The 14641-nt window shown below is 38.2% G+C and overlaps 1 protein-coding gene across 1 annotated transcript in view; it reads left to right on the forward strand.

The window, feature by feature from the left end:
- GAS2L1 (growth arrest specific 2 like 1) overlaps positions 1 to 14422 on the forward strand; it is a 34050-nt gene extending 19628 nt beyond the window's left edge. Inside the window, exons 3-5 of the mRNA XM_053699836.1 lie at positions 2996 to 3103; positions 14134 to 14230; positions 14394 to 14422. Coding sequence (XP_053555811.1) covers positions 2996 to 3103; positions 14134 to 14230; positions 14394 to 14422 — 234 coding nt within the window. The remainder of the gene's footprint in view (positions 1 to 2995; positions 3104 to 14133; positions 14231 to 14393) is intronic.
- The last annotated feature ends 219 nt before the right edge of the window (positions 14423 to 14641 follow it).

A 14641-nucleotide genomic window follows, 5' to 3' on the forward strand; every position in this document is an offset into this window, starting at 1 on the left:
ACTCAGGGTCCTTTCCTCCATCCAAATCTCATTTCTCTGACTACTTGGAGATTGAACGCTTAGTTCTGGCTAAGCGTGGGTTTTCTGAGTCGGTCATTTAGACCATGATCCAGGCTCATAAGCCTGTTACTCGTAAAATTTACCATGGCGTAAATACCTTTATTGGTCTGAATCAAAGGGCTATTCTTGGAGTAGGGTCAGGATTCCTAGATTTTTGTCTTTTCTCCAGGAAGGTCTGGAGAAAGGGTTGTCAGTCAGTTCTCTGAAGGGTCAGATTTCTGCTCTATCTATTCTTTTACATAGGCGTCTGACGAATGTGCCAGATGGTCAATCTTTTTGTCAGGCCCTGGTTAGAATCAGGCCTGTGCTTATACCTGTTGCTCCTCCTTGGAGCCTTAACCTTGTTCTTAAAGTTTTGCAGCAGGCTCCATTTGAGCCAATGCACTCCATATATATTAAACTTTTATTGTATCCAAGAGTGAGAAAAGAAAGTAGCGCTCCAAGCCCAAAAGTATAAAATTCAGCTTTATTCCAAAAATAATTTAAAACCATACAAAAGTAAAAAGCGGTCAGCACAAAAAATGTGCAAAAAACAAGTGTAAGAACAGGTGCAAACGTTTCGTGCTCTCACGCACTTGATCACTGCTAGTTTGTGCACCTGTTCAGCTCTCAATTTATAGCCAATGCTCTTAAAGTAACATAACAAATTTTAACAACCTGAAATTTGCTAGTATGTAACGGAGCCTATGACAAGAAACATTTACTTCATAATCAATATTATGTAACCTAATCAGTAACAGATTATAGGAGAACATATATTGTAAAATAAGCTGTACTCATAAGGATACCTTCTAAATTCAATACAGACTCTATAATTATATTTGTTAAATATAATTATAGAGTCTTTATTGAATTTAGAAGGTATCCTTATGAGTACAGCTTATTTATAAATGAACATCTGATTGTTTCACCATGGAATACTCCCCCTAATGAGCATTGACAATATTATATACTGATATCCTACAATATATGTTCTCCTATAATCTGTTACTAATTAGGTTACATAATGTTGATTATGAAGTAAAGGTTTCTTGTCATAGGCTCCGTTACACACTAGCAAATTTCAGGTGTTTAAAATGTGTTATGTTACTTTAAGAGCATTGGCTATAAATGGAGAGCTGAACAGGTGCACAAACTAGCAGTGATCAAGTGTGTTAGAGCACAAAACGTTTGCTGTTTTGCACCTGTTCTTATACTTGTTTTTTGCACAATTTTTGTGCTGACCGCTTTTTACTTTTGTATGGTTTTAAATTATTTTTGGAATAAAGCTGAATTTTATACTTTTGGGCTTGGAGCGCTACTTTCTTTTCTCACTCTTGGATACAATTTATGCTATGGATGCGTATGCAGACGCACCGGGAAGAGCAGTTGCCGCCTGAGAGTATCAACTGGGAATATACCTCTGTAAAGGACACGGTCCCCACACCCTTTCTCTATCTGTGCCTATATAGTAATATTGATTCGCTAACTAAAGACCTCAGGAGCGCTCCGTTGAGCAGGTTTGTGTCACCGTATATTAAACTTTTATCCTGGAAGGTTTTGTTTCTTGTTGCTATCTCTTCTGCTCGGAGAGTTTCTGAACTCTCGGCTTTACAGTGTGATTCCCCTTATCTTATTTTTCATGCAGATAAGGCGGTCCTTCGCACTAAATTGGGGTTTCTCCCTAAGGTGGTTTCTGATAGAAATATTAATCAGGAAATTGTTGTTCCTTCTCTCTGTCCTAATCTTTTTTCTCATAAGGAACGTCTGTTGCATAACTTGGATGTTGTGCGTGCTCTCAAATTCTACCTACAGGTTACTAAGGATTTTCGCCAGTCTTCTGCCCTGTTTGTTTGTTTCTCTGGAAAGCGTAAAGGTCAGAAGGCTACTGCTATTTCTCTTTTCCTCTGGTTGAGAAGTATGATTCGTTTTTCTTATGAGACTGCTGGACAGCAGCCTCCTAAGAGAATTACAGCTCATTCCACTAGGGCTGTCTCGTCTTCTTGGGCTTTCAAAAATTAAGCTTCTGTGGAACAGATTTTCAAGGCTGCTACTTGGTCCTCTCTGCATACTTTTTCCAAATGTTCCAAATTTGATACTTTTGCCTTGGCTGAGGCCTCTTTTGGGAGAAAGGTTCTTCAAGCGGTGGTGCCTTCTGTTTAGGTCTGCCTGTCTTGTTCTCCCTCCCTATTCATTCCGTGTCCTCTAGCTTGGGTATTGGTTCCCACTAGTAATTGGAATGACATTGTGGACTCTCCATGTCTTAGGAAAGAAAACAAAATTTATGTTTACCTGATAAATTTCTTTCTTTCCGGACATGGAGAGTCCATGACCCCACCCTGTAATTTAGACAGTTATTTTTTTCTAAACCTCAGGCACCTCTACACCTTTGTGTTATCTTCTTTTTCCATTTCCCTTCGGCTGAATAATCTGGAGGTTATGAGTAAGGGAAGTGACACTTAACAACTTTTCTGTGGTGCTCTTTGTCTCTTCCTGCTGGCCAGGAGTGATATTTCCACTAGTAATTGGAATGACGTCATGGACTCTCCATGTCCGTAAAGAAAGAAATTTATCAGGTAACCATAAATTTTGTTTTTCATTGTGCACTTTTGTAATGTATGCATTTCCTCCATGCAAAAATGCAGTATAGCCCCTTAGTGAGACACCCTGTTTTCAGTGTAAAAAATGGCTTCTGAGAATTCCACCAGGGAACTGGAAGTACTGGTGAGCATTCTTATAGAATCTTTAGATAATCGGGCCCCCAGAAAAATCTATTTTGTGTTTACTGTCCCTTTAATTCTCATTCATCATTTCAAAGAAAATCTCTGTTTTAGCTTCCACTTTTGTCTTGAAATATATTCACTACTTTTTTCACACCCAGCATTGCCGTCTTCTGTGTTTCCGCTCTCTAACGTGTGTTGCATAACAGGTTGATAAACTTTATCTTCTCTCATAGGTTCGTGAAATATTGGGGTTTTGCCAGTGTCCCTCTCAGTTCCCGATGATCAAAGTCTCAGAAGGGAAGTATCAAGTTGGGGATAGTAACACCCTCATCTTTGTACGGGTAAGAGTTCTAAGTGAGACAAGTATTTGCCTGATTTTCTGATACATGATTGTAAGGAATCTATACAATATTTTTGCTGCACTTGGAAGAGTCTCTTTTTGGTGATTTTTGTGTGTGTGTGTGATATATAACCATGCCGCTACAATGGAGTACTGTACATTTTGTAAAGTTTAGATACAAAAATTGTGAAACTAATATTCTGACATAAGATATATATATTACATACCTTAATATAGTCCATCTCTTCTGTTTGTTTTGTAGTGATCACTGCTTTTCTTTTGACTGAAGTTTTTCCATGATCAAGCTATTTATGCCATGTATATTTAGTAGAGTAGTAAACAGAGAATAAACTCTAGATTCAGAGACAATGGCTTCACCTGCCAAATACTGAGTTGTTAAACTGGGCCATGTTCATTAGAGTTGTGCTTAAATGGTAGAAAGCCATAGCTAAATGACTGATCTCCTCAGACCAAAGCATAAGGTTGCAAGTTTCCTATAACGGCTTTTACAACATGCGCAGCTACTTAGAAAACCTGCACCCTTTAGCTGTGCTCTAGGTAAGATTGGGAAGCTAATCTATAGGTATCATTGTTCAAAATCTCTATCTTAAATCAGTATTTCTATGTATATTTCGCATCCAGATACTATGGACTGCATAATGTTCTATTTGTAGAAATACCTGTTACACTATGCAAGCGTAACTCGCTGGCGCTAGAAGAAATATATAATTTTTAAAAATATAATTTAAAAAAGGCCAACCAAGGCCTAATATAAATATAGATGTATTACAACAATCTGTAGGATAATACTGAAGTATAGTAAAAACAATAAACACTTAAAAATAATATAAAATGATCAGATAATAATGTATAAAGACAAAATAATAGTGACAATTACAGAAAAAATGAGACATGGACTCATGGACTGGAGGAAACAGACAGAGATCTGAGAAACTAGTTGCTTGTTTATCCATTGTTACGGTCACATTTGTGACATTTTATATTGTATTTTACTGCACCATTAAACTATGGTATTTTAACTCTTTGCTGAGAGCCTGAGCTTGATTGAAATCTACCCTGGAGTGATTTGTTGCACTGCCTTGGTCAGTGAACTGGGACACTGTGAACTCCCAGTCTGCCTCTATAAGCACAACAGAGTGCTGCTTTACTTGTGAGTATAAAATCTGTATTCACCTATTTTTACATTTGTCCAAACTATATCACACAAGGAGGCGCCCTTGTCTTTGTGATTTTCTTTGCACAGAGAGAGTATGTTCTATTTGTACCCTGGTAGAGACAACAACAATCTCCCTAGCCTAGCTGTAGCCAGTAACTGATGTGTAATCATATCCTATGTGTTACTGGTCAGATATTTACTGTTTGAATAGATAATGTTGGTCATCTTCTTTTCTCATTTCTATTGATCGGTTTAGTGTAGACCAGCATGATATATATTTGTTATGAGAGTAGAGCCAGTCATAGGAAGAAGACTTTTAGTCCGATGAAATGTTTAACAGACTTCTAAGAACAATGCTGCCACCTTTTATCCCTTGAAAAAGTGCCATCAGTTTATTATAGCGCGCACAACTTGTACCTCATAAGTCACTCTTTAAAGGAGCAGAGTCTTTAAACTGCGGCAACGTCTGGTGGATATGGGGGGGGGGGATTGTCTTGCCTCATCTTAATTTTTTCATTGCTTTGCTCAATTTTTAAATATAGTTAGAAAACCTGAACTGAAGACCGGCGACAGCGGAACTAAAGAACGGCGACCGTGGAACTGAAGACTGGCGACCAAGGAGCCTGGAGATCCTCTTTGTATGATCACTGCCGCAAACTGAGGATTGAATTTAAGGTACACGATTAAATATGGCGTCCCTTGCATCCCTATTGGCTGATTTGATTCTTCAAATTCAAATCAGCCAATAGGATGAAAGCTACTGAAATCCTATTGGCTGTTCAAATCAGCCAATAGGATTTCAGTAGCTCTCATCCTATTGGCTATTCAGTGTATGGCGGTGATCGTACGAAGAGGATCCTACACGCTCCATGGTTCCGCAGTCGCCGGTCTTCAGTTCCGCGGTCGCCAGTCTTCAGTTCCGCGGTCACCGGTCTTCAGTTTCGCGGTCCTGTATGAAGATAGAAGAGGTCCCCGCTTGGAAGAAGATGTCGGCCGCTTGGAAGAAGACTTCACCGCCTGGAACAGGACCTTCTCCGCTGGTCTTCAGGAACAGTGAGTACCTATTTGGGCGTTAGACTTAGGCTTTTTTTCAAAAAATATTTTTTTAGATTAGGGTTTTAATGGGCACTCTTAAAAGAGCTGAATGCCCATACAAATGCATCTTTAGGGGCAATTGGTAGCTTAGGTTTTTTTAGTGTTAGGTTTTTTTATTTTGGGGGGTTTGGTGGGTGAGGGGTTTTACTATTAGAGGGGGGGACTTAGCTCTTTTCCTTAAAAAATACTGTTTAACTTAGGGCAATGCCATATAAAAGGCCCTTTTAAGGGCTATTGGTAGTTTAGCATTAGATTAGGGGATGTTTTTTTGCGGGGGGGGGCTTTTTATTTTCATAGGGATTAGGTTTAATTTTTTTAATTTTGGATAATTTTGTTTATTATTTTCTGTAATGTTAGATTTTTTTATTTTTTGTAATAAGATTAAATTTTTTTTTTTTAAGTAATGTTAGCTTTTTTATTTTAATTGTTTGTAGCTTAGTATTTTTTTAATTTAGGTAATTGGGATTAATTTAGGGGGTGTTAGGTTAGGGGGCTTAGTAATTTAATTATTTATTTGCGTTGTGTGGGTTTGGCGGTTTAGGGGTTAATAGTTTTAATAGGATTATTGCGTTGTGTGGGTTTGGCGAATTAGGGGTTAATAGATTTATAAGGTTTGTTGCAATGTGGGTTAATGGCGGATTAGGGGTTAATATTTTTAATAGGGATTTTGCGATGTGGATTAATGCGGATTAGGGGTTTATAGTTAATTAGGCTTATTGTGTTGGGGGTTGTCGGTTTAGGGGTTAATACTTTTATTTTTAGTTGCAATATGGGTTTGATGGCGGATATAGGGTTTATTTTTGGGAGCGGGTTAGACTTTTTCGGGAGATTTGAATTTTTTTTTTTTTTTTTCTTAGGCGCCGGCAATTTCTAAAGTGCCGTAAATCACTGGCGACTTTAGAAATTTGTATTTACGCTCATTTCTGGACATCGCTAGTTTATCCAACTTACGGCACTATATGTACTGCTGGCGGGGTATATTTAATACACCAATGTACGAGGTGAAATTACGGGTGGTGCAGGTTTCAGCGCTTGCGCTGAAGCCTGCGCTGTATATGTAATCTCACCCATAGCTTTTAGTAACCAGGTGATCACTATGGTAATAGTGATTACTCGGTTGCAAATAATTGTGCATTTATTTGAGTGAGGGCTCATGGAAGTCCCTATGTGCAGATCAAGGTAATATACATATAACCAAAGGGCCTTAGAGAACAACACACACACTATTTTGTACAACCTTGTTTATTAAAATGTTAATTCAAATATACTGTACATTTTGAATACACATTTTGTTGCAGAGTTTTCACGTGTCACTATCTATACATAAAAAATGTCAAAATGCACTGGGATAAGAGGCGGCCTTCAAGTGCTTAGAAATTAACATATGAGCCTACCTAGGTTTAGCTTTCAACAAAGAATACCAAGAGAACAACGCAAATTTGATGATAAAAGTAAATTGGAACGTTGTTTAACATTGCATGCCCTATCTGAATCGTTAACGTTTAATTTTGACTAGACTGTCCCTGCTTGAGCGCAATTGAATTTAAAGGGACAGTCTAGTCAAAATTAAACATTAACTATTCAGATAGGGCATGCAATGTAAAACAACGTTCCAATTTACTTTTATCATCAAATTTGTTCTCATCATTTACTTTCAACTCGTAATACACACGCTATGTCCGACGCACACAAAGAGCCGCAATATACCCCTTATCAATTGTGTACAAAAGCATGCCACTTGTAATTTAGCCCTTTGTTGGGGATTTTTTTCTGGGATATGAAAAAAATATTATGTTGCTGAATTTTCTTTACTGAGCTCAAGATATATTTTGATAGGTTGAATTTAAACAATGCTTCTTGTAGTGGCTCAGGATGATACTTGCCGTACATGTAACAAATTGTACACTAAAGCTGACCTGAACACTGTGAGTTGTGATCATTATATATATATTCTTAGGTTGATATATATAATATATGGCATTATAATATTTACAGAAAGACAATTGGCATCTGTTCTTCACCACTTGTATGCAAGGTGACCTACATAACAGCAGGGATGTAGTTATATGGGAGGTCATTCAATTCTGTTGCTGACATTGTATCTTCAGATTTCCTGATGGATTCTTAGGGGGTCTCATTACATGAAGGTTCAAGAGCAGATGCAAATCTTTGCTGCCTGCATGGGATTTACCTCTGCTACTTGAAGCTTTATTGGTTTTTCTCTTACAGCCTTTACAGGAAGCATTTATGTGGAATTTCACAGTGAAGATATTTTTGTCTTGTTTGTGGGTTATGCTACTAAGGACAGTGGGAGCAGCAGAGAGGCTGAGCCAAACACCACCGGGGGAAACCAGGAGCGTTTATTGCTGGTGCGGAAGAATGTCAACTAGTCTGTAAAAGTCAATACTTGGTGGCACAGGAACAGTTAGTCTCTTCAAAGCATTTGTGGTCAGCATTTATTACGTCAGCTAGACTGGTAGCTGAACTAAAGGCTCTGTGCTTTTGCTTTTCCAATTTGATTTTTCATCAGAAATAAAGGAATCTCCAACCAGTGTCTTAAATATCAATATAATGTTTCTCGGGTGATTCCTAAATGGGAAATGGCTTTGTGCATTGGATGGCACTGGCTGTCTCTATATCTATCTTGACTGGACAAGATTAATGGGCGTCTTGATGTTCTGTGTGCACAGAACAAATTATGTACACTTGGCAAAACTGATTTCCCAGTGATAGTTTATCTCATCTTGGCCAATAAGTAAATAAAAGTGACTGTTCTGAATTTGTACTTAAAGGGACACTGTACCCAAATTTTTTCTTTTGTAATTCAGAAAGAGCATGCAATTGTAAGCAATTTTCTCATTTACTCCTATTATCAATTTTTCTTTGTTCTTTTGCTATCATTATTTGAAAAAGAAGGCATCTAAGCTTTTTTTTTGTTTCAGTACTCTGGACAGCACTTTTTTATTGGTGGATGAATTTATCCACCAATCAGCAAGGACAACCCAGGTTGTTCACCAAAAATGGGCCGGCATCTAAACTTACATTCTTGCATTTCAAATAAAGATACCAAGAGAATGAAGAAAATTTGATAATAGGAGTAAATTAGAAAGTTGCTTAAAATTTCATGCTCAATCTGAATCACGAAAGAAAATTTTTGGGTACAGTGTCCCTTTAAAGAACAAATTGCTGGAAGATGGATATTGAACTAATGACAAGTTTCTTGATTTGGGTGTTGTTTTGTGATAAGGTCTTCTCTCTGTGGGATTCCACCCACCCCACACTACATTTTTTATTTTGCAGTCTTTATTATAGTTTCATCCTTTGTATAACCTTAGCTTTCTTACTAGACACATGGGCATATATACTGTTCTTAGACTTGAATGGTTGAGGGAATTTTGTTATGTTCAAAGGTGGGTGTAGTTTATTGGTGTTTATCATTTTAAAAATACTTGACTAACATGCAGATGTCACCTCTGTATAGATTTGCTGCACTTTGATTCTGTGTATTTAGAGTTCTGTATGTAGAGTTAAGTGCTAAATAAAGATATATTTAAAAAAAGTGCGTGTTTCATAGAAGCGAAAGTCTCATTCCACAAAGGCAATTTGCATGACTTGGGCAGTTGAAGTATATTTTAAATACAAGTGCAAAGCAGTGCTGGTAGATTTCACCTAATACTTTTCTGTAATAAAAGTTGGACGTCTTTACTTTGGCAAATGCCAAACATGGCTGAAAGGTTCGGCATTGTGTTGGTTTCCACATTTGTTTTGCAGCATGAGTTCCTTAGTCTCATTATTATTATTTTTTTTTCATTATATTTTTTTTTGTCTGCTCTTGTAGTTACTGCTATAATAGACCTTATGGTAGGGTGAGACAATATTAACAGACATTTACCAGGCATCCAACTGAAAAAGATGGAGCTTTAGGGTTCATTTTGTCCCATTTAAAGGTGAATAATTATTTAACAGGGAATATGGCTTTAGCAAATGAGCCAAGACATTAAAATAAGTATAATTTACAGTTAATTTTTCAACTTACAGATTTATTTTGTGGCTCACATAAGTGTTAGCCCATGTAGTTTGGACAGTGGAAACAGTCTGAGACTTTATTTAGTTAGTTGAAAGCTCTCTTCTTTTCCTGCTTGTCCAGGTCCTGGGCCCCTGTTGCTCTTCTATCATTACTAGGCTGGGGCCAAAAATAGGAATTGACATTTAAAAGCAGATCAGCTCACTTTGGGAGCCATACAACCTAGCCCACATCAGATCCCAGTCCTTACTAAATGTATGTGAGCTAAATACCTACCACAAAAAGAGACAAGTATGACGTCCCAGGACACACAGTGGTGAAGTAAAAATCTGAAGTTTAAGCTGGGTAGTGAGAGCGTGGCACCAATGGCTTACATGTTTCGGCAAAGAGCCGTAATCATAGCCTATGGTGCCACACAGGTGAGACATCTTTAAAAAGGTTAACGATCAATCTAATAGGTTGTGAAACCCAGTAAACTGAACACGCCCTTAACTACAACCTGACCAAGGTATTAACCCCATAATACCTATGCTACAACACTGTAACAATGTGTATTCAAAGAGGAAGTAAATAGATGCAGATAGACAAATAAATAAATGAATGAGTATATAATTGTGGGGACTGAGAACCATGTCATGAGCTTAATATGTACATATAGCATGAAATACAATAAGGTAAAAAAGAAATAGCCGTAACTAAAATGTTCAATTAGAACCATACCCTCTACTAGGTAAATGTACATATAAGCTGGAACCAGAAAAATGAAACTCAACAGTATTATACTGTATTGTACTGTATAAAGGAGCACACATATATAAAACATATATACAATATAAATACAATAAAATATATTATAATACATAGTGAGCAATGAAGAAGTGGAGAGAGTGCTGACCAAACTAGATAAAGATAAAGAACGACCCTGTGAGTAATTTCTCCCAGAAATGTATAAGGTCATACTTAGAGTTAAGACCAAATGGAAGTCTGGTTCTTAATTGGAAAATCCAGTAGACTTCACGTTTAGCCAACACACTCTCCACATTCCCCCATCTGGTTGGAACCTTAGCTTTTTCAATGGCAGCCCATCTGAAGGAGTCAAGACTACTGTCATGTTTGGTGGCAAAATGTTGCACTAGGGGAGTGGTAGCTGTACCCCTAGAGATAGTGGAAATATGTTCCCTTATCCTGGAATTAATGTCCTTTGAGGTGAGCCCCACGTATTGGACATTGCATTTAATGCAGGTGATAAGGTAAACAACATTGGTGCTAGTGCAATTTAGACAAGTCTTGATTGGATAAGTTTGGTCATTCACTGTCGATCTAAATTCAGAGATGATCTGGACATAGTAACAAGGTTTGCATTTCTTATGGCCACATTTAAACATTACTAAATGTTGAAGCCATGAGCTAGCATGTGTGGTTGTCTTCCTAAGTTGAGTCGGGGATAGGATTGAAGCCAGAGTAGGGCATTTCTTATATGAGCACCTGATGCCTTCTTTGACAGCGTTGGTGAGTTTATCGTCTGCAGCCAAAAGTGGAAAATTTCTTTTCAGAATGCTGCAGATTTTCGAGTATTGAGCACTATAGCTCGTCACAAAATATACTCCCTTAAAATCACCAACATTGTGTTTAGGTTTGTCCTGTAGCATAGAGTCTCTCGAGAGTAAATTAACTTTGTTCTTGGCCTCTGTAATGTGGCTACGGGCATACTGTCTCTGTTTTAGTCTGATCTCTAGCAATTTCGCCTCCTGCACATAATCCTCCTGCTTACTACAATTCCTTTTTAACCTCATAAATTGACCTTTGGCCACAGTATATGATGTATTTTTTGGGTGGCAGCTGAAAGCGTGCAGGAGGGTGTTACCCGAAATTGGCTTGCGATAGACCTTGGTCACAATAGAGCCATCCATGTTTCCCACCAAGCATAGATCAAGATAATCTATGCTAGTGGGATTAGAAGTGTGGGTAAAACTCAGGTTCAGATCATTTACATTAAGCCATTCTACAAAGGCCAATATCTGGATGGAAGGGCCAGACCAGATCAAAAGTAGGTCATCTATATATCTTTTGTAAAAATGTATATATGACCTGAAGGGGTTTGTATCTCCAAAGATGCTATCCAATTCCCATCTGCCAAGGTATAAATTAGCATATGAGGGGGCGAATTTTGCCCCCATGGCAGTGCCGCATCTTTGGAGATAGTACTGTCCTTCAAAAGAGAAAAAGTTATGGGTAAGTAGTAATTCGAAAACATGAAAAATGTAAAATTGAAATTCAGAGGTGTAATCAGTACTTGTGTGAAGGAAATACTTTACAGCAAGAATGCCCTTAGAGTGTGGTATAGAGGAATACAGGGAGACTGCATCCACTGTAATCAAAGTATATTTGTCTTCCCAGTTCAACTCTGCCAAAAGATTCAGAATATGTTTGGAGTTCCTAGTGTATGAAAGTAAAATGTTGACAATGGGCTGTAAGATGGCATCAAGCCACTTTGAAAGTCTCTCTAGGAGCGAGTCAATCCCACTCACAATTGGGCAACCCTTTACAGTCCTTAATAAATTTATGTGAGCTAAATACCTACATCAGACCAGAACCCCAGTCCATGCTTCCCCTTTGCAAATCAGATTACTGACCTTGCAGGACCTTACCTTGATGGTGCTGTCCAAAGCGGAGGAGACGTTTTCGACCTGACCTCTGCTACTACTTCTTAACAGCCAGGCAAATAAAATGGGCGGTATAACTTTTTTGGTAGCCTGAGTAAACTGGTGTATATCTTTTTTGTATCTGTTTATCTCTTATATTTGCATAAACCTTTCAATAACAAGTAATAAAATAAAAAAAGAGTAGTCTGTCTTGGACAAAAGTAGATGGCTGTTGGGTAAAGCTGTAGTCTGTGCTGGACTCCACTGGTTTTTATCAGACCTTTCACTTCTGTATGTGTATAAGTCAGGGAGTTTTTTTTTTAGTATTTAGAGCTGATAATTCTTCTTTATGCAGCAAATGGGAACTTAGAGTGAACTAAGATATTAGGGAAAGAAAATTGAGGAAGATCTTGTGGGTCAAAACAGATACATTAAGGAGCCACATTGTCTGACATTATCAAAGGTGCAAGACAAAGTAATGGCATATATCTAGCTGAATGGTTGTGCTTATAAAGGATGCAGATACATTTTTGTTTCCATAAGTGGTATTTTTAAACATTGGTTGCCTTGACTCCTAGAGGGGAAAATAGTTTTCATGTGCAAATGTAGGTAGGAGGCATTTTATATATGACTGGTGGGAGGTGCTATTTATTTTATTATGAGGCCTTTATGAAGCAGTGTCAGCTGTAAAGTACAATGTAGTAAAATAGGCTTGTTGTGTGTGGTCTTTCTTTCTTTTGCTTCTCACCACTGCAAACTGCCTGTGTATGTGGAACATATACCCTAGGCCATGTGTGCTGCTCTCATTGGTTCAATAAATATATTTTCCCCTATATTTATTTTCTACATTAATTCTGCTGCTTATATTAATCTTTGTTTGATGAATATTTAGTTTGCCCTTCAGCTTTATTAAATAAACAGTAACGTCAATACTGACACTCTCAAATTAGCATGTGAGACCTAACACAGCAGGGGCTAACATACATCATTTAGTCATGCAGCATGCTTGCACACATTGTATTATTATATACAGTGCTGTCTATAGAGACTGCTGGCAAGTCGTTCTGTGTATTACACTACTGGGAACTAAAAGGGTTAATACACTTTATCCTTCCTGGCTGAAGTTTCCTGTAAATGAAACCAATGTGTAACAGGAGACCTATGTGTGCATTATTAATCTCCGTCTGTTCTGCATTCACTCTCGCTTTTCATCTTTTAGTCAGTACTGTTCCACAATATTTGATGGCTCCTACATTGATATTGAAATAGACGTCTAATAGACGTCTAATTTAAATACATTACTGTTGCATTGTTACTGTCAGGATATTCTTCACCTGTGTTGTTCTGTCCCCGTTTGCTTCTGGTGACTCTGTGACCGCCTCGCTTTTTGTTTTCTGTTTAGTAGAGTTTATAGCGGTGACGAGTAACCAGCAGCAATTACATTAGCGCTAGTGAATACGTTACCCTTCTATTACCCTCACGGCTGGTTAATCTGCTGTGGGTGAGATAATGGATTATATGGGGTGGGCGAGTAGACAGTTACTGCTTTAAGGGCTACAAACTGCATTGTTCTATTTTACTGTGTAAAGTGTACAATGTCTGCTTTCTGCCATATAGTTTCCCTTTTCAGCCCTCCATCCCCTGCCCTGTGTTATTTATTGTCCCTAATGCTTGTGTCCTTCCAGCTTGTGCCTCTGAATCTTTTGCTCCCTCTTTTCTTCCGCTGCCCAGTTTGTCTGTCCTGATCACCTTTTTCTCCATCTGCTGCCCTTTACTTTGCTGCAATTTGACAAGTTTTTCCTCAAGCGCTTTAGCTTGCCTCATATTTATCAGTGCCTGCGCTCCTTTTCCTACATATACCCTGTGTTACATTTGTAGACCAGCTTCGTATTGTTGTAGCCGGCGAGTTATTTCTAAAACCATGCGTAGGCCTTGTCAGTATTTACTATCTAAACCATTACAAGGCTGCAAATGCTTACCCTCTGGCCCCCTGTGATTGTCCTCTGGCCAGGCCTCTTCTCTCACTGTACTCTGACCTGATGACCAGCAGCATCCACCCACCAATCATTTTTTCCTTTTTTCTTTCCTCATAGGTACTGCGTAGTCATGTAATGGTGCGAGTTGGAGGAGGCTGGGACACTCTGGAGCATTATCTAGATAAACATGACCCCTGCAGGTGTCTGTCTGTCTGTAGGTATCAATACTGCACAATAATGTACTGAGCGCTACTACACAGCACTGCATACCGCAACCACTGATGCTGGACAAGACTATGAAACACTGCCCTAGTATTTTTAAAGTTCAACAGTAGTTAACAAATCTGTATAGCACAATATTTCATATTGTTACACAGCTTCACTGAGGAAACTTAACACCACATAATGCTGCTCAGTATTCTCATCTGCCATAATACACAGGATAATGATGTATGTAAAGCTCTCTATTCTATATTACACTGACACACTGCTCCTTATGTAAATCATCCCTCTGGGTAATTTTACACTCAAGACACCCTATCTTTCGTCTAGATTACGAGTTTTGCGTTATGAGGGGTGCGTTGCTAACTTGCACGTTATTGTCACCGCTCACTTTCCTACAGCG

The sequence above is a fragment of the Bombina bombina genome, chromosome 2 (assembly GCF_027579735.1).
Source record: "Bombina bombina isolate aBomBom1 chromosome 2, aBomBom1.pri, whole genome shotgun sequence".
Classification (NCBI taxonomy): domain Eukaryota; kingdom Metazoa; phylum Chordata; class Amphibia; order Anura; family Bombinatoridae; genus Bombina; species Bombina bombina.